At 51.2% G+C, this 24907-nt stretch overlaps 1 protein-coding gene across 9 annotated transcripts in view; it reads left to right on the plus strand.

The window, feature by feature from the left end:
* Positions 1 to 24907, plus strand: part of SRGAP2 (SLIT-ROBO Rho GTPase activating protein 2) — a 276234-nt gene that overhangs the window by 246427 nt on the left and 4900 nt on the right. For 2 of the 9 annotated variants that reach the window (XM_047752470.1, XM_047752469.1), the window contains exons 17-23: positions 462 to 567; positions 11283 to 11507; positions 15913 to 15992; positions 17943 to 18123; positions 19906 to 20052; positions 23507 to 23545; positions 23782 to 24106. In XM_047752470.1, the coding sequence (XP_047608426.1) occupies positions 462 to 567; positions 11283 to 11507; positions 15913 to 15992; positions 17943 to 18123; positions 19906 to 20052; positions 23507 to 23545; positions 23782 to 24106 (1103 nt within the window). Of the gene's footprint in view, positions 1 to 461; positions 568 to 5000; positions 5325 to 11282; positions 11508 to 15912; positions 15993 to 17942; positions 18124 to 19151; positions 19793 to 19905; positions 20053 to 23506; positions 23546 to 23781; positions 24107 to 24693; positions 24789 to 24907 lie in introns of those variants that run through there. The other 7 variants (XM_047752471.1, XM_047752472.1, XM_047752475.1 and 4 more) reach the window with 5 other exon arrangements.

The following is a 24907-nucleotide window of genomic DNA, read 5'->3' on the forward strand; positions in this document are numbered from 1 at the left end:
TACACAGGAGCTCTGGCCACATTCTCCTCATCCCCACTGCACATAAGGGACGGAGAGATAAGCCAGACTTATCCCCAGGGTGAGGTGAGGCACAGGCAGCATAGGACCTGCGCAGCCCCCCCCCTCCCCACACAGCAACCCTGCAAGACTGGGTGTCCATCGGTCACCATGATTCCGGCCAGCTCCTCGTCTGTGAGGCCGTAATAAGAGGATGGTAGATGCCGGGGGGATTATTACCAACCCCTCTGGGCCCGAGGAGCACATAACCTTATGTCCACCCTCGGTGAAGTACCTGGAGCCCCCATGGGCCCGCCCAGGGCACCACGGCGATGGAGCTCCTTAGGTGGACTTGACCTGGCTGCCCTCTGGGATGCACCTGCTGCTACGCAGGGCTCTCTGACCCCCCTACTCCCTGAGATCACAGTCACCGTGGAGGATAACACACAGCTTTCTTCTTTCAGCCATGGACAACCTGCAGGAGAGAGCTCTACACATCCGGAAGGTCCTCCTGGTCCTGCCCAAAACCACTCTGATTATCATGAGATACCTCTTTGCCTTCCTCAATCAGTGAGTAGATGGCCCAGGGAGCCACCGGGTCAGGCCTTGGCTTCGGCCGTGGGATGTTGATATAGGGACCTCTGTTGATTCATCCAGCACAACAGATACTTACTGAACACCTGCTACGTGCTGGGCATGGTTGTCGGATGTAAGAATATATTGTGAAATGAGACAAAAGCCTGGATACCACGCGGCTCATGTTCCAGCAGAGCACACAGACCATAATAGACTCGTCAGGTAGCAATAAGCGCTTAGAAGAAAAATAAAATATAAGTTAAGGAATTGGGGGCAGGGGCGAAAGAGGGAGAGACTCTGCAGAGGGGTGGGCAGCAAAGCCCTCTCTGGGGGGACGTGGCCAAGCAGCCGCCTAAATGAAGTGAAGGAAAGAGTCCAGGGACCATCAAGGCCACCAAGCCCCGAAAGTCATGGCAGCGATGCATTTGGATCTGAAGAAGCCTTGGGAAAGTTGTAAGCAGAAGAGAGTTGTAATCTGATTTTTTTTTTACATGATTTTTATTTTTTTCCATTATAGCGGTTTACAGTGTTCTGTCGATTTTCTATTGTAGAGCAACGTGACCCAGTTACCCATACCTATACACATTCTTTTTCTCACATTATCTCCCATCAAGCTCCATCATAAGTGACTGGATAGAGTTCCCAGTGCTATACAACAAGTGATTTTTTTTTTTTAGGTATTTTTAAAAACCCGCCAGCTGCTTTGTGGGACAAGTACTATAGAGGAACGTGGAGAGAAGCAGGAACACCTCACCGGAGGTTATTGGACGGTCTTGGCTGGGCCTAGTGTGGCTTAGACCTTAGACTGGGGCTGTAATGATGGTCAGGTCTGGGATCTATTTGGAACGGAGCTTCGACGGGCCCTGCTGATGGGGAGGACATAGTATGGAAGGAAAGAGAGGAGTTCTGCATTTTTGGCATGAGCAGCAGGGAAGTCGTGATGCCGTTTATGGAGCTGGGAAGACAAGGTGTGAGGGAGGGAATCAGGACGAGATGCGGATGTGTTAACTTGGGGAACCTTTCCGCCCTCCAGGTAGAGATCGTAAGTGGGCAGCTGATCACAGGAATCAGATGCTCAGAAAAGAAACGTGGGGCGGAGGATCCGTGTGGAGTCCTCCAGTACTGATGGTAGCTGATCAGCCAGGGCATGAGTGTAGCTTGAAGAGGGATCTGAGGACCACAGGGGCCTTGGACCTGGCCAGGGCATTTCTCCCTGGCTAAGCGGTGTGTCCTCACCCAGGGCAGGCATGGGGGTCCCCACGGGACAGCAAGGACAACAGACCAGAACCTGCAGTGCTTCTCCCTTTAGCACCTCTGTCTGTCCCCATTATTTTCACTACAGCATCTCCTGCAGTGGCCTAGCCTACAGTTTATAAACGGGCAATCCAGTGGCCAGGTAAGGTTCATAGATATCTTCCCTTTAAGTCCACTGTCTTAGAAACATTGAAACCTTTGAATATTGGGAGGTTTTACTTTCTTTAAAAAAAAAAAAAAACCTCACTTTTTAGTTTCTCTTGAAAAAAAAAAAATCCCGGAGTTCCCATCGTGGTGCAGTGGAAACAAATCCAACTAGGAACCATGAGGTTTCGGGTTTGATCCCTGGCCTGGAAGGATCTGGCATTGCCGTGAGCTGTGGTGTAAGTCGCAGATGCGGCTTGGATCTGACGTTGCTGTAGCTGTGGCATAGTCCAGCAGTTGTAGCTCTGATTCGACCCCTAGCCTGGGAACTTCCATATGACGGGTGCAGCCCTAACATGCAAGGAAAAAAAAAATCCCTAGTTTTGGCAGTATGGGATTTGCACGCCCATGTGGCTGCAGTTCCCTGTGGAAGAAGGGCTGCTGCCTAGGTGAGGTGGTCAGGGCTCCCCATTTCAGTCCCCAGGTTTCCTCAGAACTCCCCAGTGTCAAGGCTGAATTCAGCTGCTATTATCATCACTCGTGCTTTGTAGTTTTTAATATAGTGGAGGAACATTTCTCCAGACGCACAAATCTATTTAAAAAAGGGAAAACGATAAATAAATCAAGGGACTAGGGTGTTTTAGCTCATATCTTTGTGAAAATGAAGAGTCTTCCTAGTGGACTGGTCTCTAATTCAAAGAAGTACAAATTCAGAGGCCATCTCAGGAGCCTTGACCTACCCTAAAAGCATCTGAGTTAGCAGCCCCCACCTGAGACCTTTCTGGGGCCACCACACCATCCTCTAGCCCTGTGGCTGGCCCTGCAGAGCGACAGAGGGTCCCGGCCCTGCAGCGTGCTGCCTCCACGTGGCTGTGCCTGCACCATTCATCAGCCAAGCTCTGAATAAGCACCACGACTGCCTTTGGTTGAGAGCCCCTTATGACTCACTCACATGCTGCCCAGAGATAAACTTTGGTAATGACTCTCATTCGGTCACCCCGGGGCCACCAAGCCTTGTCTACCTTCATGGATCAATACCTGCCTTCAAAGAGCCTAGTCTGCTCCCCACAAGCGAGGAGCCTGATGGTCCTGGGTAACCAGGCAGGAGAGCAGACAGGTCCTGGGGAGACCATGTTCATAAATAAGCACAGTGGCCTCGTTCTCTTCCCCATGTTTCCTTCCTGCTGAGTGGAGGGGTGGGAGGAGACAACAGAGCAGGCATCATAAGAGCTGAGATCGTGGCCACTATCAAATTGGTGGGAAAGCGCACCAATCCAAATGACGAATTTTGTTTTGCTTTTTTTTTTCTGGTTAAAAAAAAAAAGATGAACTTGCTATCAAAGTATGTCATTGAAAAGATGCAGCATTGATAACCACAGTGTTTCCTAAAATAATCAGTGGGGTGCAGGACACAGGGGATAGGGAAAACTACCTGCCTGCATGGGAAGGTGACGGGTGATAAATATGCACTTGCAGGAAGGTGTAGGCAGAGTTAGTAGGTAGCTCTTTGTGAAGACTCGGGCTGGGCCCAGACTTTTAGGACCCTTCTCCTTTGTTGTTATAGGTCCTGAGGATGTGTGAACTTTATTTCTGGCCATGATCTTTTGGGGGGTTGTACACATCCTCCATCTCAAGGAACCCCCAAAACTCATATATATATATATCTTCCTTATTTGGTGCACTATGTTGCGTGGACCTGACCAGGTTCCTACATATCTTTGGAGCTAGTATCCAATCCACTGTATGAACCTTGGGTATCTACCTGTCCAGCAGGCCTTGTTAATTAGTAACATTATATTTTTTTTAGCATCTGCATTGATTATCAATTTCTATGTAATAAATGACCCTAAAACCTAGCAACTTAGAACAGTAAGCATTTATTAGTATGTCACAGTTTCTGTGCATGAGGAATCTAGGTGCACCTTAGCTGGGGGACCTCTGGCTCCAGGTTTCATGAGGTTGCAGTGAGTGTATTGGGAGCAGGGCTGTGGGCTCTTCTGAAGGCTCAACTGGGAAAGGATCTGTTTCCAAGCTCGCTTACGTGGTGTTGGCAGGATTCAGTTCTCTGCCGGTTGTTGCTCTAAGGACCTCCTTTCTTGGCTGGCTTTTGGCCAGAGGCCTCCATCAGTTCCTCACCACATAGGCCTCACCATAGAGCTGCTTGTGACATGGCAGCTGGCAACCAAGCAGCAGAGTGAGAGAGCAACCGAGAAAGACAGCACCCAGTCCTTGGAACCTCATCGCAGAAGTGACATCCCAGCACTTCTGGCGTATTCCATTCACTAGAAGTGAGTCACTCAATCTAGCCCACCCCCAAAGGGAGAGAACCGCACAAGGGCGTGATTACCAGGAGGCAGGACCAGGGGGTTCATTGTAGAGACTGCCTGCCGCAGCATCTGACTCCCCAGTGGGTGTTTGCCCCACCACCAAGTGTAGATAGCCCCCCTCACTACAGCTGGCTCTGCTGCTTGCCTTTTGCAACCTGATTTCTTCAGATGTCAGACAATACCGTCTAAAATACTAAAAGTCTCTTGCTAATCAAGGGCGGTCCACAGACCAGTGGCATCCACATCTTTTGGAAAAGTGTTAGAAATGCCGACTCTCGGCCCCTCCCCCACCCCACCCCCAATGACCTATGAATCAGAATCTGTATTTTGACCACGTCCCCTGGTGAGTCATAGGCACATGCAAGTCCAAGAAGCATCACTCTATGTCCTCACATATTGCTTCATAATCTAAAAGAGGGACTGAGTGGTGCTTCTCTCATGGTTAAGACGCCCCACTGTTTTCCAGAAAAGCCGAGTCCTTCCTTTAAACCTCACCATCTTAGGTGCCTCCTGGTTTGCAAAGATTCTGTCTGCACTGCTCTCTTCAGACGTTCACAAGGAGGGTTTTAATTTCTATTTGCAAATGGACCAGTAGAATTGTGGCCAGATTATCTTAGAGATCGCAGATGCTCATGCATGTATTCTTGTATTTATTGAACATGTATTTATTAAGCATTTACCGTGTGCTTGGCCTTGTTTTAGTTGCCGGCTATCGAAGATGACACCAAACGGCCAAGGTCTCTGCCCTCATGGAGCCTACATAGCACATAGAATTGGCAGAAGACAGGCAAAAGTAATAAGTACACATGTCATATGTTAGAGGCTCAGGGCTGTGAAGAAAATTAAAGCAGTTTAGGGGACTGAAGAGTGTGAGGGGTGGACGTGGGGGGTTGCTCTTTAATATGCAGTGCTCAGGGACACCTCCCAGAGCAGGTGGCAGTGGGCGGTGGTGTGAGAGAAGGACTGAGACAGTGTTCCAGAAGCCACAGAAAATATTTCAAAGAGGAGAGTTCCCATGGTGGCTCAATGGAAACAAACCTGCCTAGTATCCATGAGGATGTGGGTTTGATCCCTGGCCTTGCTCGCTCAGTGGGTTAAGGGTCCAGCGTTGCTGCAAGCTGCAGTGTAGTTCACAGTCATGGCTCGGATCCTACGTTGCTGTGACTGTGGTGCAGACCTGCAGTTGCAGCTCCGATTCAACCCGTGGCCCAGGAACTTCCACATGCCACAGGTGTGGCCATAAAAGGAAAAAAAAAAAAGTATTTCACGAAGGAGTATGATAACCAATGTCATACGATGAAGGGTCAACTAAGAAAAGGCCTGGATCAGCAACATGGATCTCCCTGGCCTTGAGGAGTGTTGTCTTGCTGGAGAGGAAGGGGGCAAATCCTGATGGGATCAGTTCAAGCTAGAAGGGGTGCTGACGATGGATAAGCAAAATGCAGTAGATCTGTACAGTGGGATAGTAGTCAGCTAAGTGCTGCTGAATCGTGCACTTGAAAATGGTTAAAATGGGAGTTCCCATCATGGCGCAGTGGTTAACGAATCCAACTAGGAACCATGAGGTTGTGGGTTCGATCCCTGGCCTTGTTCAGTGTGTTAAGGATCCAGCATTGCCGTGAGCTATGGTGTAGGTTGCAGACGTGGCTCAGATCCCATGTTGCTGTGGCTCTGGTGTAGGCCAGCAGCTACAGCTCCATTTTGACCCCTAGCCTGGGAACCTCCATATGCTGCAGGAGCAGCCCTAGAAAAGGCAAAAAGACAAAAAAAAAAAAGAAAGAAAGAAAGAAAGAAAGAAAAGAAAATGGTTAAAATGGTAAGTTTCTGGTGCATATATTTTACCATTTTGCGGGGTGGGGGGTGGGGGGAGTTCCCTGGTGGCCTAGCAGTTAAGGACTCAGTATTGTCACTGCTCTGGCTCTGGTTGGATCCCTGGCCAGGGAACTTATGCATGATGCAGGCACACACACGCAAAAAAAAGACAGGGAGGAGAAAGAGAGAAGGTGTGAGTCTGCCGAGGCTGCCATAACACAATACCACAAACAAGGTGGCTTAAACAACAGAAATTTGTTTTCTCACAGTTCTTCGGTCTAGGAGTCCAAGATCGAGGTGGCAGCAGGGTTGGTTTCTGGGGACACCTCTCTCCTTGGATGATGGACGGCCACCTCGCTGCATCCTCACATGGCCTTTCTTCTGGGCACACACTTGGAGAGAGAGCACTGGTCTCTTTTCCTCTTCTTCTAAGGACGCCAGTCCTGTAGGGTTTAGGTCCCAGCCTTATAACCTCATTTAACCTTAATTATCTCCTTAAAGGCCCTTTCTCCTAATACCCTCATTCTGAGGGTAAGGGCTTCAACAAATGAATGAGATGAGCGGCAGACAAATTTAATCCATAACAGAAGGGGTGAAGAAGCAGCAGAAAATCAGGGTCAGCAGGTACAGACAGCCCTCAAAGAATTTTATTACAAAGGAGAGAAGAGGAGTTCCTGTCATGTCTCAGCAGTAACGAACCCGACTAGTATCCATGAGGATGCGGGTTCGATCCCTGCCTTGCTCGGTGGGTTAAGGATCCGGCATTGCTGTGAGCTGTGGTGTAGGTTGCAGACACGGCTTGGACTTCTCATTGCTGTGGCTGTGGTGTAGGCCGGCAGCTACAGCTCTGATTCAACCCCTAGCCTGGGAACTTCCATATGCCATACCTGCAGCTGTATAAAAAAGACCAAAAAAAAAAGGGGGTTGGAGGAGAAGAGAATGGGACAGTAATTTTGGTGTGGATATGGGTTAAGAGAGAACTTCATTTTTAAGATGGGTGGTATTATTGCACATTTGTGTGCTGGTGGGGATGACCCAGTAGAGAAGAACTGATGATGGAGAGAGTAAGGTTAAGTGTTGGAGTGATATTCTCCAGGGGGTGGGAGAAGGTGGGATTCGCCACTTAGGAGGAAGGCAAGCGGGTTGATAGATGCGGGGAGCATAGAGGATGGGGGCGGGTGGCCTTGTAGGCCAGGAGGCTGAGGGAATGCCTTTGAAGGATCATCAGGAAGAGTCAGCCAGAATCCCCTTCCACTTCTTACCTCTTAAGGAATGTCCTGGGGAGTTCCTGTCGTGGCTCAGCGGAAGAGAATCCGACTAGGAACCATGAGGTTGCAGGTTCGATCCCTGGCCTCGCTCAGTAGGTTAAGGATCTGGCGTGGCCGTGAGCTGTGGTGTCGGTCGAAAAAGTGGCTCGGATCCTGTGGCTGTGGTGTAGGCAGGCAGCTGTAGCTCCAATTCGATCCCTAGCCTGGGAACCTCCATACGCCGCAGGTGCAGCCCTAAAAAACAAAATAAATTTAAAAAGGAATGTTTTGAGGAAATCTGTTAAGCCATGGATTTACAGATTCTCAACCCCACATTTCACCTGGGGCCATGGTGAAGAATACAATTTCTCTTCATCCCTTTCAAACCCCAAATCAACCCTGATGCATAATATCTTACCTGTGGTCTATGGGTTGTTGCCACATCAAACCTCTGGGGCCTGTGAAGTTGAAGGTTTTTAAGTGAAATGTCATATGTGTAAAGCAGTCTGTTCAGAGCTTCCTGCTCTCCCTGAGGATTTAAGCTTTTGATGCAGGGATGCAAAGCCCTCAGCATGTTAGATAATGCCTGCCAGGAGAAGATGGGCGGACTCCTGGAAATCAGTGACTGCCAAACGTCGGCCAGCCCTCTTTCCATTCCCTGACTGGAATCCAGAGTCCTGTGTCCGGAGGCACACAGGACATTAAAATGACAGAAAATATATACATTGATCATCACCTATGTGCCGGGCACAGTGCTAAGTGCTTTGCATCTATTGCTTCATTGAATCTTCACAACAGCCCATCACTGCCCCCATTTTTACATTGAAGATACTAGAGAATTAGAACAAAATGGTAGCCCTGGTAAGCCATGGAGCTGGGACTCAAAAGCAGGGCTGCTGGACGCTAACATCTTTGGGGTATTTTGTTTTATCTTTTAAAATGTCATCAAAGATACAAATGTGCATCATTAATAAGTAAAAAGTCCAGAAAGTACATCATGAAAAAACAAGTTTCCCACACCGATCCTGATTTTCTCATTCCCCCCAAAAAAGTCTGTGTTCCTAACCACTGCATCAAACCGTTTTAAGATGCGCAGAAGAGGATGGCTTCGGTCAGAGCAATTAGGACTTTCCTCGTGCAATGGACAGGAACTAAAGGGATAGAGCCCTTAGAGGAGATGGCGTGTAGAGAAGTCAATACCGAAAAACAATTTTTAAAAGAGAGAGCTTAAAAAAAAAAAAGTTCCCATCGTGGCTCAGTGGTTAACAAATCCTACTAGGAACCATGAGGTTGCGGGTTCGATCCCTGCCCTCGCTCAGTGGGTTAAGGATCTGGCGTTGCCATGAGCTGCGGTGTAGGTTGCAGACACAGCTCGGATCCCGTGTTGCTGTGGCTCTGGCCCAGGCCAGCGGCTACAGCTCTGATTGGACCCCTAGCCTGGGAACCTCCATGTGCCCTGGGAGCGGCCCAAGAAATGGCAAAAAGACCAAAAAAAAAAAAAAAGGGAGCTGTTGCCAGTGTTACTCACTTTAGATATCTCCCTTTTTTTTTTTTTTTTGGTTTTTGTACGTGGTTTGTTTGTCTTTTGCTTTTTAGGGCTACACCCACGGCGTATGGAGGTTCCCAGGCTAGGGGTTGAATCGGAGCTGTAGCTGCCGGCCTACACCACAGCCATAGCACCTCGGGATCCAAGCCACATCTGCAACCCATGCCACAGCTCACGGCAACGCCAGATCCTTAACCTACTGCTCAAGGCCAGGGATTGAGCCCACATCCTCATGGATACTAGTCAGATTCGTTTCTGCTGCACCACAACGGGAACTCCAGTATTTCTTTAAAAGTAAAAAAAAGCATTGTTTGAGGTCTTATACTAGGTACAGACTGCAGAGTCTATAAGGATTATTAGTGTCATTATATTATACACAAAATTGTGTGCATTTGTTATATGCTCAATATATGCATTTCTCTGGGGAGAGACGCTTTAGTTTTTGTCAAAGTCTTGAAGGAGCCTGTGTCCCTTAAATAGTTGAGAATCATGGCTTTAGTTCCTAAACTGAGGTGTTCCCACTGTAGAAGGGTAGAGAGAGAAGGCTCTTGGCCTGTGTTTTAAAGGGAGTAAGAAGTGGACCTGGACCCATGAAAAGTGGACTCCACTCCACAGGATCATGTCCTCTCTGGCCCCTGGTCATTGCAGCCACCTAGGAGTGGAGCAGTCTGTTGCCTTGGAAGCCTGGACAAGATTCCTCATCTCACAGAGCTTAGCCTGGGACACTCCAGAGCTGGAGATTATTTCCCTTTGGTCACCAGGCTTCCTAGAAATTGCTGGTTCCCTTCCATGTCACCAAAACATTGTCAGATCACACTAAAGAAACAGGCCTTCCCCCTTCTTGTCCCTCTGTGACACCAGCACCAGCCCAGTCTGGGAAGAGCTACAACTCTAGCCTTTTGGTTTCTCATGCCTTCGCTGCCCCTATTGAGGTTCCCAAGGTAATTTTCTCGCTTCTCTCTCTCCAGGTTTTAATTTGACCAAGAAGTAGGTTGGGAAACGTCTTCCTGCCTTTTCTGAATCTCTGCTCTCTTTTAAGTCAGAAAGGACTTTGAAAATTAAATCATTAAGACCTCCTATGAAGCAGTCCAGCCACTGAGATCCATCACTCACCCCTCGTTGCGATCCTCCCTGCATTTGACTCAATCCAAGAGAGCAGGGAGTCTCAGCCATGGCAATTGCTTAGCTCCTCTGTTTTGCAGTGATTCTCTAAGGAGGACAGGGGACATATCTGAATCTTTATTAGAAGAGAGAATCCTTGAGTTAGAGAGAGATCACCTTAGTCATTTGAGTCTGGATGCTGGATGCACTAGAAATAAACTCTGCCCAATTCTGAAGAACAGCTATGCAGATGAAGACAGCTGAGTCCCTGGCCTCTGGTTCAGCATGAGAGGGCTTTGGTCTCCTTTTAAGATCTGTCAGAATCCCGTCCAGATGCCCCTAAGGGAGGCAGAAGCCCTTGGCAGAGCTCACCGTTCTGCAGACTGTTGGGGGCGGGGCTGTATCCAGAGCTAGCCCTGCCTTCAGTGCCTGGCCAGAGACCAGCGGGGACTCATCACAGAAGGGCTTGCTCGGGTCCTTGGCCAGGGTTGGAGAGATGGCTAGAGCAGCTTCTGGCTGCAAGTGGGGAGTTCCTGGGATAAAACACCCAAGAAGGAACTCAGGCTGCATCCAGGGGAAGCCTGAGCAGAAGCTGAACTGCATGCTGACCTTTTTCTGAATAAATCCTGAACCTAAGAGTAGAGGAGGCTATTATGGAAATGAAAAACAATTGCATGAGCTGTTCCAGAAAGAAATTCACGGGCTTGATGGAATACAAAAGCTCATCAGCTGGCTATTTTTTAAAATAAGTCTAGAGCTTAGAATGGAATAGCCCTAATAATTGGATCATTTTGCCATGCAAGAAGGCACACCACGCACAACAGCCGGGTCTCCTGACCGTGTCATTACCAGGGCAGCCCAAGGAGCTCCGTCTGCTCTGTCAGCCCAGCGGGTTGGTCTGTGGGAGCGTATCCAGTCTGCCGAGTGGCATGTCCTCCAAGCAGGGGGGGATTTGGTGGAAAAGATCTCAGATGTGGGTGGGAATCGGGGGCATGGGGGCTAAGGAGATTTGAACAGGGAGCTAGAGAAACAAGACAGGTGAGACCTGCAGGGAGGGACCTCCGCTTTGCCTTTCCTGGGCTCCTGAGCGACTGTCCTGGCGGTCATTCTCTTCTCTCCCCCCGCCCATGAACTTTTCTGGAAGGGCTCTGACGCCCAGAAAAGCAGGTGGCCATTTGTGGCCCTTCTGTTCATGCTGCCGCGGTGCCTGCTGTAGTTGTGATCACTGGGCTTTTGTGCGCATGCTCCTCAGCTTGCCCCCTTTCCCTCTTCCTCCAGTTTATCCCAGTTCAGTGAAGAGAACATGATGGACCCCTACAACCTCGCCATCTGCTTCGGGCCCTCGCTGATGTCGGTGCCTGAGGGCCATGACCAGGTGTCCTGCCAAGCCCACGTGAACGAGCTGATCAAAACCATCATCATCCAGCATGAGAACGTCTTCCCCAACCCCAGGGAGCTGGAGGGCCCCGTCTACAGCAGAGGAGGGAGCACGGAGGATTACTGGTAGGGGGCTCGGGGCTGGAGGAGGGATGGCGTCACCCACACACCCTGGCATGGGGGCCAGATGGCTAGGCGAGACCCAGGGAAACACCCAGCTCCTCCCTGCTGCCCACTCCGAGCTGCCCAGCTCTGGGGTCACTGCAGGCAGGTCCTCCACCTGGTCCCAGCCTACAGAGCAAATGCCACTTCAAGCCACCTCCCTTTTTGACAGGGGAGTTCTGGGGCGGGGGGGCGGCATACCGAAAGAGGATGACGACAATAACAGGAACCTTAGTAATCTCCGGGAAAGGAAGTTTGTATCGAAGTTGCCGTTCACCAGGCAGCAGCGTCGGTCAGGCTCCCGCGCTGAGCTGGCTCGTGTGAGAGCCACAGTCCTGCGTCCCAGGGAGTTTCTTTCTTATGGGGAAGAGTTCAGATGTGAGGCATGATTTCCCGACTAGGAGTTTGCACAATGATGATTTCCTCATGATCTCGGACACCTGTGACAAGAAAGAGGGGTAAGGTCCATTGGAGGCAGGTGGGGGCCAGTTCTCCCCACTTTCATGGCTTGGCTGGGAACAGGAGTAAAAAGAATCCCTAGAGCACATCTTTATTAGACCTTTTGATGAGACAAAGAACGAATCACTATTTCCCTTCTACAGATCAAGTCGCTGCAGTTCAGGGAAGCCAGGGACAATCGTTGAGGCCACCCCAGTGGTGGGGATTCCAGCCCTGACCCCTTGACTCTCAGTACAGGGCACCACCCACTGCCCCACACTGTCCCCAGTGTGCCACGTACAGGTCATCTTTCCACTGGACACAAAGACAACTGCCTCTCTTACTCCCAAACATCCATACCTCCTCCTCCTCTCCTCCCCTCTTCTCCTGAACAGTGTGTCAGCCTGGGCTGAAAGCATAAGCCATCCCCAATCGGATTCCATCTGAATTCAACATCTGGAACCAATTCGGCCAGCCCCATTGCTATAGACTGAGGTGGGGCAGACAGGGGAGGTTGCTTACTTAATTAGAGGCCAAGTCGGTCCATGCTTCTCCCTGATTCCCACAGAAAAAGCCTCCGACCCAAAGCATGAGGAAAGCTCTTCCCATGAGACGATAAACATTAAAACACCCGTGACATCGCTGGGTTCAGTCTCCTCCACTGGCCTGCCCGTTGCAGCATCTGGGGCCGAGCTGGAGAAACCCAGGCTCGCCACTAGGAGCGCAGGCTTCTGATCACTGACAGATGGCTGCAGGGCACTGGGGGGTGGGGGGTGGTTCAGGGCCCCACCTACTGGCTGGTGGACTCCATCCAGGGAGCTGCCTTAGTGCCTGTGCCTTGAAGGTTTGGAATGTGGAAGAGTGTTCCTGATTCCTGTTTGACCTCCCTTTTCATATATGAAACCACTGCAGGCTCTGGACTGGTTCCGGGACACAGAGCCCCGCCCCACCCCCAGCCCTGCTCCCCCAGTCCCTGCCTAGTGCAGCAGAGCCCTGGCCGGGACAGCTCAACAGGCGCAGATGGGCGGGCACCTTCCCCCCCAGTTCTCTCCAGGGTCGTCTTCTAGCCCCAGTATCAGTTGTGTGTCTAATGTTTATTAGGAGCTTCTGGGAGAACCACAAGATTAGTCAGGAGATGGTGGAGTTCCCATTTGTGGCGCAGCAGAAATGAATCCAACTAGGACCCATGAGGTTGCGGGTTCGATCCCTGGCCTCGCTCAGTGGATTGAGGATCCGGTGTTGCCGTGAGCTGTGGTGTAGGTTACAGACACGGCTCGGATCTGGCGTTGCTGTGGCTCTGGCGTAGGCCGGCAGCCGTAGCTCCAATTCGACCTCTAGCCTGGAAACCTCCATATGCTGCGGGCACAGCCCTAAAAAGACAAAAGATTTAAAAAAAAAAAAAAGATTAGTCAGGAGATGTTGCTACCATAGCCTGGGTGGGAGGCCAGAAACACCCTAGGAGTGAGAGTTAATGACCTTGGGTAGGAGGGACCATCTGACCACTGGGTTCACAGCCACTCAGAAAGCTCCCAACCTCTCCTTTAGGAGAGAGAGAAGTTGCCGGCAAAGCGAGTTAAGACAGATGGAGGAGGGGAGGGAAGAGTAGCAAAGGGGTAGCCAGGACCCAGGGATCCTGGAAATCGGCCATGAGACCAGAAGAGCCAGGAAAAAGGATGCTTTTGGCCTCCCCGCATCCCCACTGCACCACGATTACCAGCCCTGAAACCAGAACCGGGTTTTCCGGGACAGCCTGCAGAGTGGCACGCTGGGCTGCTTCTGGGACCCCAGGTGTCAGTGGGCCTGGGGGCAAAGCTGGAGTGAGAGAAGCATAGGGCTTCAGGGCTGGAAAGGACCTGATAGAGCATCGTCTTGCTTTTACTTTAGGGCAGTGGTTTGCAAAGTGGGGTCTCCGGACCAACAGCGCTTTGCATCACATGGACCAGTTAGGAAAGCAGGTGCTCTGACTCCGCCCAGACCCGGTGAATCAGAGATTCTGGGGGCGAGCAGTCTGTTTTTATCAGGCCACCCAGGGCTCCCTGGAGTTTGAGAGCTGCCACCTTAGTGGACGGCCACATAAATGAACTCAGAGGCCTGGGGAAAAACGACCCTTTGCCCTGCGCACCCCTGGGGCCCTGAGGGTTTCCAGAATGTCACCAAACTCATCAGAGGGCTTTTAGGCCCAGAAATAGTGTGCCCACATTTTTCAATAAAGAGAAATCCCTGCTGATGTTTTCCCATAATATTCTCTGGAGCCTGGAGAGCCTCCTTGGAGCTGACTTGCTTCATAGAGCATGAGTTCTTTGAGGAACTTTCTAGGACTGAAGGGCCCATCCCATGAGGAGGGAGAGGCTTTAGGCTCAAAGGCAGAAACGGAAGCCAGAACATGGGGCGGAAGGAGGGGGGTGGCGAGATGCTTCCACAGAACTGCCTGGAAAGGCTCGCAAAGGCTCGCTTATTAGTACCTACTGCCAGAGGAAGAAACTTTAGAAATGAACGAGGGTTCTCTCTACATTTCAGAAAGTGAGAACTTCCTGGCGATCCCAGGAAGTTCTCACTTTCTGAAGTCCAGGAGTATCAGGTTGAGAAATGACTTTTTTTTCTTTTTTTGTTTTTTTTTTGGCTTTCGGTTTTTGTCTTTTTAGAGCCGCACCTGCAGTATATGGAGGGAACCAAGCTAGGGGTCTAATCAGAGCCGTTCCTGCTGGCCTACACCACAGCCACAGCAACGCCAGATCCAAGCCACATCTTCGACCTACACCACAGCTCATGGCCACACCGAATCCTTAACCCACTGAACGAGGCCAGGGATTGAACCCGCAACCTCATGGTTCCTAGTCGGATTCGTTTCCGCCGCACCACGACGGGAACTCCAGAAATGATTTTTCTAGGAACCCTGCCCATTCTCAATTCTCCACCACAGACCCATGGATGATTTTAGCCTCCATGAATTTTGTCAAGATCTTAAACCCAGCTCCCATCCCCGGCCTCTTGCAGAGTCCAGCCTACAGCAGGCTTTTCTTCCCCTGCTCTTGTTTTCCACTCATTTCTAGACTTGCCTCCCACTTTCTCACCAGTTATACAGACTGACCCACACAGCAGCCAGAGGCCTTCAGCACAATGAGAAAGAAGGAAAGCACTTGCCATTGGTCAGTCCCCTCCTATGTCACTGCATCTTCACACAACCCTGTGAGATAAGATAGACCATTATCTTCAGAGTATAGTTTAGGTAGCTGAGGCCTAAAGAGATGACATTGGAGTTCCCGTTGTGGCTCAGCAGAAATGAACCTGACTAGTGTCCTTGAGGATGCAGGTTCGATCCCTGGCCTCACTCAGTGGGTTAAGGATCAGCCTGGCGGTGAGCTGTGGTGTAGGTCGTTGCTTCGGCTGTGGTGTAGTCCGGCAGCTTCCACTCCGATTCAGACCCTGTCCTGGGAACTTCCATATTGCTGCACCTGCGGCCCTGAAGAAAATTAAATTTTTTTAAAAAAATTAAAAAGAGTAAGTCATTGCCTGGGGTCATGTGGCTGGTTTTCGAAAGATCCACTTTGTGTCTGTTTCGAAAGCCCAGTGTTTCTCTTCCACCACCCTCCCCCCAGGAACTAATTCACCTAGAGAAACAGTCCTTGAGGAGTTGAGTTGTTCTGTATTTTTCAAAAGATTTACAAGGTCCCATGGGATTCCCTTTGTCAGAAGATGTTGTACGTCCTACGTAGTCTCAAGTAGTTTTTGTAGCAAGAGCTGGCCTGGAGAACCCCAGGCACCTTCTTTTTCATTCTGAGCATCTGTCTGTAGTGTGTGATCAGGATCTCGAGAGCCCTGGGATCGATCTCAAGCCCTTGCTCCAAGGAAGCCTTATGAATGAGAAATACAAGAATGTTGGTGAGCCAATGTTGAGGTCCCAGGTCTGTGGCTTCTCTTGCTTCTGTTGCAGTGACAGCCCTCACGGTGAGACTACCTCGGCTGAAGACTCCACCCAGGACGTGACCGCAGAGCACCACACAAGCGATGACGGTACGAGGCCCGAGAGGAGGGGTGGTATATACTGTATATAAGCTGCCTCCCGCCTTCATACCTTCCCTTTCCTGCAGAGACAGCCCACGTCTCAGACAGCACAGTCTCTGTGTTAAAAACCAGAAGTAAAGAGCGGGACCTTAGCCCTTCAATCTTCTCTCCCCAACTCCCTGCCGTTCGCCCACCTCCCAGATCCTGGTGTCATGTGGCCAGCATCAGTCCCCTGGCACAGCCCAGGTGCCGGCCAGGTAGCTGGAGACCCAGGTGCAGGAGAACTCACTTGAAAATCAGGGAGCCCCAGGGAATAGTGAAACTGGGGGCCAAGAAGCTGGCAGAAGCAAGCCAGATGGGGGTGGGAATCAGGACACAGGAACCATATGCCCTCACGCCCGCCGACTGGAAAAATTGACCCTTTCCAAAACCCAGACATGCGCTGCGCGGCCTGGCGGCCGTGCCTCAGAGCTGGAATGCACAGCTGTCGTCCGAGGGCCTCGGCGGTGGCCATGATTTATTAGGGTCCGTCCAGCCAGCACATTCCCCCTCCTTCCAGCACTTCTGCACCTCCATTCCCGGATCACTTGGAAGTCTCAGCAGCTGACAAGGGGCCTCAGAATTTTCTGGGCACGAGAACGAAATGGCAGAGTCTGCAGAGCGTTCCCCGCTCCCTGCCTTGCTGAGACGTCTGCAATCCTAGGCCAGCTTTGAAAGGGGTGGCGGAGGGGGGGTGGAGAAAGAAAGAATTAGGACTGCTTATGTGGCTCCTGAGGTCAGATGGATCAAGATGACAATGTGCCACACTGCAAGAGGGGCAAATTCGCATTAGGTGTTGTCAGAGACTTTGTGTGTCTTCTGTCTTCATCCCTAGTAGAATAGATCGAGATGCTATTTTATAGTTGAGGGAATTGAGGCCCGCGGGATCGAGTGCCAAACCCAAGGCTGTACAGAACTGAAATCGCAGTATTTAGACAGGTCTCCTGTAATGAAGTCTGCAGGGCTGCCCGTTCAGGAGCAGACCTACCACCTCAGTGGTCTAGGCATGAGTCTCCTTCGTAAGCAGGCTTTTCTCTCCACTCAGAATATCTGACTTTAACCTCAGGTTCCTGATGTCCGAGAGCCTTCTTTTTGCTCTCTGACCTCTACCTGTAGACCAGAGCAGGCAACAACCATAATAACCACGGCTGACACATACGCAGCATTTAATCCAGGCCTGGACAGTTCTGAGCACTTTTTCAAATTGTTCTTTATGGACTCCTCATGCCAACTTCATGAAAAAGGCACTACTATTGGTTTCATAGATGAGGAAACGGAAGCGCACACAAAAGTAACACTACATTGCTTTTGCACATCCCTTTGAACTTTTCAGATCACTTCCATGTGCATTTTTCCATGTGTTAGCCCCAAAATATATTTCCATATTTTACTCCTTGGAAAGTTGGTCGGGCAAGTTATTCTCTCTTTACGGAGACTAAAAGCTCGTGTTCTAGTAGGGGGAATGGATAACGTGAATAAATTACTTAAAATGCAACATGATAAGTATTCCACATGAATGGAGTTGTTTTATAGTCAAGAAGGAACTTAGGGTTACAAGTTTGGGACGGCAGGTTCAGGGATGGGGTTGGCATAAAGAGGGACGGCAACACCAAGGAAGTTGCTATAGAAAGCCAGTGATGTTTGAGTTAATGATTCAGTGTGTTTCCTCAGGCAGGTGAGAGAGAGAGGGATTCCAGGGAGGGGAACAGCATGAACAAAGGCAGGGAAGGGTATATAAGTGCTCTTTCAGGGGTTTGCACGGACTGTGTGGAAATTGCCCACTTCACAGATCATCCATGACTTATTTTCACAGAGGTTATCTTCTCACTGCTGTAATTTCAGCTAATTGGCTTTTCCATCCAGTTTCCTGAGTCCGTGGGTCCCAGCAACATGTGTTTCCTTCTCTCTCACTCCTCTCAGAGTGTGAGCCCATTGAGGCCATTGCCAAGTTTGACTACGTGGGCCGGACAGCCCGAGAGCTGTCTTTCAAGAAGGGGGCATCCCTGCTGCTTTACCAGCGGGCTTCCGACGACTGGTGGGAAGGCCGGCACAATGGCATCGACGGACTCATCCCCCATCAGTACATCGTGGTCCAGGACACGTACGTTGGGCCCCCTGCACCTTATGGGTCCCTGGCCATGCTGTGGGAGTGAGACTTTATTTCTGGAACCAGGAGGATGAGGGAGACCAATCCCCAGGGGGTGCCAACGTGGTTGTTGAAGCTTAAGCGTCCTTGAAGTTTCCCCAGATTCAGCGGAAAATATTTTTTTCCAGGTTTTTGTTTTTTGGGTTTTGTTTTTGTTTTTGTCTTTTTAGGGCCGCACCTGCAGCATATGGAGGTTCCCAGGCTAGGGGTCCAATCGGAGCTGTAGCTCCCTGCCTAGGCCACAGCCACAGCAACGCCAGATCCGAGCCACGTCTGCAACCTACACCACGGAGCGAGGCCAGGGATAGAACCTGTATCCTCATGGATGCTAGTCAGGTTCTTTAACCGCTGAGCCATGACGGGAACTCCTGGAGAATTGTTTTTTTAATCTCTCCACTCTCCGCTCCCCCTATCACATCTCCACTACCCTCCCCAACCCCCAGTCATTTTAGAAACTTGCTCATCCACATTTATACCTGATGAGCGATAAAACTGGGTTATGATTTGACCACTGAACCTTTCCTGTCTGGAAAGATCAGGTGGGGAAAGCATTTGGATTTCTCTTTTTTCTTTTGAAACAACCGTGCTCACCCCATCTGGTTGGGCCGCTGATGGCACTTTTCTACATGCAAATGAAAATGTTGAGTTCGTTTTCTAGGAGAAATCCAGTTTAAGCAGCCTGGCGGAAATAACCCAGTTCATTTAACCCAGATGAGGTTGACTTGGGAAAGGATGGGGGAGAGGAGGGGAAAGGATGCTGGGAGCAAGGGGAATGTGGACTGGTCCCAGAAAGACTTCGTCATGTGGGCTGTCCATTGGTTCCCACTCTTTGAAGCAGGATTTCCCCATCAGGAAGGCTTTTCCCTGTGGTCTCCCCAAACCCTCCCCCTTGCCCCCTGGCCCTGCCTCCGCCCCGACTCCTCCCCCCTTGGATACAATGCTGTCAGTGTTTTTAGTCCTTCCCTTAATATTATTTTTTAAAGGTTGATATCCTGAATGAGTCTGCACCCTCCCAGCCTCTCCCCGGCTCGTCCTGCGGGGAAATCCTCCCTCTGTTGATAACATCGCTTTCCTGGTGGCCATCTGTGCGTGGACAGGACCCTCCCAAATTTAGCGTTATGACTTCACTGCAGGACCAAGAGAAGATGAATTGTGGGGGAGAAGGGGCTTTCTTTGTCATCAGTAGCCAGAGGGGCCAGGAGAGCCGTGGAGAGACCGGCTTGGATGCTCTAAGTGGGGCTCGACGCGCTGCGACAGAGTGTGGCAGGGTCCTGCCTCAACGCCGGCAGCTCCAGAGCCACGGCAGAGCGGACTGTTCTTACCCGGCTGTGCTCGGGACCTCAGCACATAAACCGCCATCCTGCAGGAGGTGGCCCCGGCACAGCTGCCCCAGGGAAGCAGCAAGGGCTGGAAGGCAGATGCCTCGAAGCCAGGTGTCCCCTAGCCCAGCTTTCCGGAGGAGCTGAGGACCCCGCAGGACTCAGCAGGATTATTTATTTTTATTTAAACCACCCTCCAAAGGCCTGTAGCTCTCCTTGCCTCTGCTCCCAAAGCTAGCCCAGCCAGGCATCGCTGCCACCTCCAAGCCGTTGCAGGGTTGTGCGCTCATGCGTGTGTGTGTGTGTGTGTGTGTGTGTGTGTGTGTGTGTCGGGGGGGCCATCCTGCCGATTTAACACTGCTTTTTGTGTTGTTGTTGTTTTCCCCTCCTCCCCGCCTGCCTGCCCCTTCTGCCCCAGCGAGGACGGTGTCGTGGAGAGGTCCAGCCCCAAGTCTGACATTGAGGTCATTTCTGAGCCACCTGAAGAAAAGGTGACAGCCAGAGCGGGGGCCAGCTGTCCCAGTGGGGGTCATGTAGCCGATATTTATCTTGCAAACATCAACAAGTAAGCTCTGCTTTTCATTTTCTGCTCCCCTGAATGACTTGCGACACCCAGCCTCACCCTCTGGCCTAACCGCCCCCTCCATTCCTTTGCTGGGCATAGGGCCCCCCTTGCTCCCCAGCCTGACCAGCTTGCATGTGCTCCTGGCTGCTGCAGGGCGGACAGGGCCAAGGAGAACATCCACAGGCCTCGTCAGCAGGCCCAGGTCTCCGGCAGACGGCCGTAGCGCTAGGGACAGCTGTGCCCGTCTGTCCGCTCAGACCTTCCAGGCCGTCTGACCGCTAAGACTTTGGCCAAAGCTTTCGTCACTTCATGCAACTTGGTTTTGTACTGTTTCTCGAGAGGTGCCTTCTCTTTTCCAATTCTGACTCAAACGATTTCTGTGATGTCTTCCTTGGCCCTTGTTTGTCCGAAGATCCAAAGTCTCGTGTGTCTTCTACCAGGTTCATGTTACCCCCGATGGTTTATTTAGATCTCACGTGTCTGTTTCTCCCTCGCCCTGCATTCGCTCCCCTGGAGGAAAAGAGACCACTGCTCCCCACCCCCCCCACCCCAATGAAAGCATTGTCCTGAGCTCTTTATTCATTGCCTAACCCCCGGCTCTCATTTTTCCTGCCCTTTCACACCAGTAGAAATAATGTGCCATTTTTTTCCCCATTGCTTGAGCCCTGTGTATTATTCTTCCCTATGAGTCCCTTTGCAGATTCCCACTTCTGTCCAGCAGGCTGGTAACTCTGCCCCCACCCCCAGCTTTCACTGTGGCTGTTAGCAACATCCTGGGGTTTTCACTCCACCCACACCCGATCTGGCCGTCTAGAGGGATTCCACGCCTGTGCTGCTGCCTCCCCTAGAGACATTCAGGTTACTGGAGAGCTAATCTCATCTCAAGGGGCCAGACACCAAGTCCCAAAGCCTACAGACCTCTTTCCGCCAGACCCTGAAACTTGGCCCAGTGCCAGCAGGATGACAAGCCCCAGGGCGCTCCCGATGCATATGGATTGGAGATGATGTACAGTTTTTAATTCCCCTCTGGCTCTGGAGGAATGAAATGATTTGCACATTGAAAACCTGTTAACCGTAGCCTCTGGACACTGAAACTGGAAGGAGAATAAAGGATGCTTGTTGTTTTTAAACTGCACCAGGTCGCCCAGATCTCTTGGCTTTTTTCCAACCAGACGGTAGCTGGGGGAGTGGTTGGGGCACGTGGCTCTTTTCCTTCTCTCTCACCCTCTAGTCTGTAGAGTAGCTGATTCAGCTGGCGCAGCGTAGTTGTAATTTAAGGCAGACCGGTAAAAAAAAAAAAAAAAAAAGATTGAGGGTTTTCTTTCTTCCCCCCCAGCACAGTGCCCTGTTGGGAGGGCAAGCTCATAAAAAGTTAACTGCGGGCTCATCACATCTTCTTCCTTATTTGCAAGTCTATGTTAATTATAAGCCTGTAATCATCAGGTCGTAAGCCTGTAATTAACCCAGAAACCAAAGGCGAGGTCATTGGAGGGAGCGTGAGCCATCATAGATTTGTTGCCATTTGTGCAAAAGAATCATAGCGAGTCATGGCTGGAAGAGTCAGAAGAGGAACAGGTGGTAGCAAGTCAAGGCAGACCCCATAAACTCCCTGCTTGGTGGTATCAGGATGGGGTCTTGGAGGACATGGTCTGCCCCGGACACCAGCTGGTCGGTGGGTGAGCGACAGCCCCCAGGCATGTCCTGCCGTTAAGACTGCCTTCCAGCCGCAGCTCCCAAACTCCCTCTCTTTCCTGAACGCCCTGGGTCCTCTCCCTCCTGGATCTTCACATCTGTCTCCTCACCTGGTCAGCTCCTCTTCCTTTAAGACTCCATCCGAAGATTTACCTCTTTGGGGAAACCTTTCTGACACCCCCCGCGTTCCTCCACGCTGGGTTAGGTGCCCTTATTCTGTATGCCCGAGACAGTCTCGGGACTCAGGCCGCACTCGGATCCCCCACCAGGCTGAGCTCCCTGAACCCTGGAGGTCTGTCTTCCTCCCTACACGTCCCCAGGGCCGGGCGCACACCAGCCATTCCATGAGCCTGCCTTCTCAGCAGTTTGGGCCTCGTGAGTCAGCCTTCCTCAAGTGGAAAAAGGAAATCAGCAAAGAGTTATTAGGGTGTGGCCCTTCGACTCAATTCCACACATGTATTGAGCACCTACTGTTGTGCCAAGTATTATTATTCAGAGACAAATAGGATGATCCCTGGCCTCGGAGCTCACAGTCAGGCAAGGTGAATACCAGATAGACAGGTGACTCAGAGTTCCCGTCGTGGGTCAGTGGTTAACGAATCCGACTAGGAACCATAAGGTGGCGTGTTCGGTCCCTGCCCTTGCTCAGTGGGTTAAGGATCTGCATTGCCATGAGCTGTGGTGTAGGTCGCAGACACTACTCGGATCTGGCGTTGCTGTGGCTGTGGCGTAGGCCGGCGGTTACAGCTCCGATTCAACCCCTAGCCTGGGAACCTCCGTATGCCGCGGGGGTGGCCCTAGAAAAGACAAAAAAAAAAAAAAAGACAGGTGACTAAAAAGGGGTCTCTAGAGACACTGAAGGAACAGGGGTGAACAAGGCTGCCTGCCTAGGAGGATGGGTGTCAGGAAGACTTTGTAGAGGAAGAAAAGTCGTTTCAGCTGGGCTGTATAAGACTCTGAGAACATCCTTTATCCACTGGAGAGTGGGTGACGGCCAAGGCTAAAGCAGCCGAGCAGGCAGCTTCAGGGCATGGCTACTTTGTGCCATCCCAGACCTGGCCCCAGGGGTATATGCTAAGAAAGCCCTCCCCAGGGAACAGGACTTCGAAGGACATTGGCCCTGCCACAAGGCGGGTGTCCTATCTTCAGGTCTTACTCCTTTCCTTCTCAACCCCCACCTCGGCCTCAGGGGCCCTTAGCAGATTCAAGATCAGAGCTGTCCAGCGGCCACCCCAAACCCAAAGTTTCGCTGCCTCTTAAATTAGGCCCTTTAGGATCTGATGCCAAGAGATAATGAAATGATTCGGCAGCAGACAACGCCCATAGGAATAGGATTCTGCCCAGCCATTTCGTCTGAGAGCCTTCGTGGTCTGAAACACACTGACTCAGAGTCCGGGTTCGGCCCAGTGCTGGGTGACTTAGGGTCACATAGATGTATTTCCCCAAAATGCACAAACCTGGCCCAGATGCTGCAGCCCTGCAGCCTCTTGAAAGATATTCTGTTCCATGTCTGCAGAATAAGCGACAACTGCCTCTTGCCAAAGCCCAAACGAATTAGTCTTGTCAGTGGACTTAGAAGCATGCTAAAATTTGGAATCGTCAACTCTCCTCTTACCAGCAATTCCGCACCTCCTTGGTGATGAGGAGACTTTTTCTCCTACCTGGGGCCTGGTTTCTGTCCCGAGCAGGTAATGGAAGGTGCCTTTTCGCCAATCTGTCTCCCATTAGAAACTTGAGCTTAATCAGACATTTTTCCTGACAGCACCTTACATGTTGAGGACTCAAAGCCCACGACCACCAAGTAAGTATCCATGGCTCCTTTGCCCAGGTCGGGGTGGGAGGGGAACAGAGACGTGGAGGAAGCACGGGAAGGTGAAACAGGAGAGAATGAGAACGTGCTCTGTGTCCTCTCCTTCCAGGCATCCCTGGGGGCCAACATCTGTCCTCTCCACCCCCACCCCACCCCGCCCCGTCATCTGAGTTGCCTCAGAGCCAGGGCTCCCCCATCACCCTGCCCCTCTCTGTTTGTCATTAAAGGCAAAGGAAGCGGCCCGAATCTGGGAGCATCCGGAAAACCTTTCGGAGCGACAGCCACGGGCTGAGCAGTCCCCTGACTGATCCCACCTCCCCGGGGGTGGGGGCTAGCTGCCGCCCGTCTTCCCAGCCTGTCCTGAGCCAGAGCCTCCCAAAGGAAGGGCCCGATAAGTGTTCCATCAGTGGGCATGGGAGCCTCAACTCCATCAGCCGCCACTCATCCCTGAAGAATCGGCTGGACAGTCCACAGATCCGGAAGACGGTGACAGCAGGAAGGTCAAAAAGCTTCAATAACCACCGGCCCATGGACCCAGAGGTCATTGCGCAGGTAACTGGGGGCTCTTGGACAAACAGCTACCGTGGGTCTATGCTTGACATGGATTATGAGCGGACTTGAAATAGAACGGTGCTATATGTACAGTATACACTGAGTTCAGGGACCACTGGACATCTGGACCCAGAGTCTCCCCAAGAAGAACTCCAGGACAGAATAAAACAGTGCAGGCTTCTTGCTCACCTATGGGCTATTTGCAAAGCTATTGTAAGTTTGAAAGCCCGTAGTTAACAGATTGAAGATTTTCGGTAGATCGTTCAGCCCAAGTTTTGCATCTTAAAACCCTAGTAGGTGTCAGCTACGCTGCCCAAAGAGGTGCAGCTCAGAGGTAGTTCTGGCCACATTTTCGTGTCACTGTGCCATGCCCATCATCCCGAAGCCCAATTCCCTGGTCCCTAGTCATAGATCAATCCATAGTCTGCTCCTGGTCTTGAAGACCCTAAAGCACCCTGTGGGTTTGGGTACCAGAAGGGTTTCCAGCCCCAGCCTCCAGAGGCAGTGGAGACCAGCCCCCTGGTTACGGGGTCTTCCGTCCATATATGCACCACACTGACGAGTCTCTGTTTTCCATGAAATATTAGAGATCCAACCCCACCTCTAAAAATCCGACTCCCGGGGCCACTCCAAGCAGTTCACTCAGACGTCTCTCCCAACTCTATAATTTTCATTAGACCAGGTAGGCATTAAGGGCTCGTTGTTGCCCTTTTATGTCTCAACCAAGTTGAGATTCTCCTCACCCCAACCTCCAGGGGGCAATAGAGGCTGGGTGTGGTCTCTATTGGCTTAATTGTGGTG

This window comes from Phacochoerus africanus, chromosome 11, assembly GCF_016906955.1.
Source record: "Phacochoerus africanus isolate WHEZ1 chromosome 11, ROS_Pafr_v1, whole genome shotgun sequence".
Taxonomy (NCBI): Eukaryota; Metazoa; Chordata; class Mammalia; order Artiodactyla; family Suidae; genus Phacochoerus; species Phacochoerus africanus.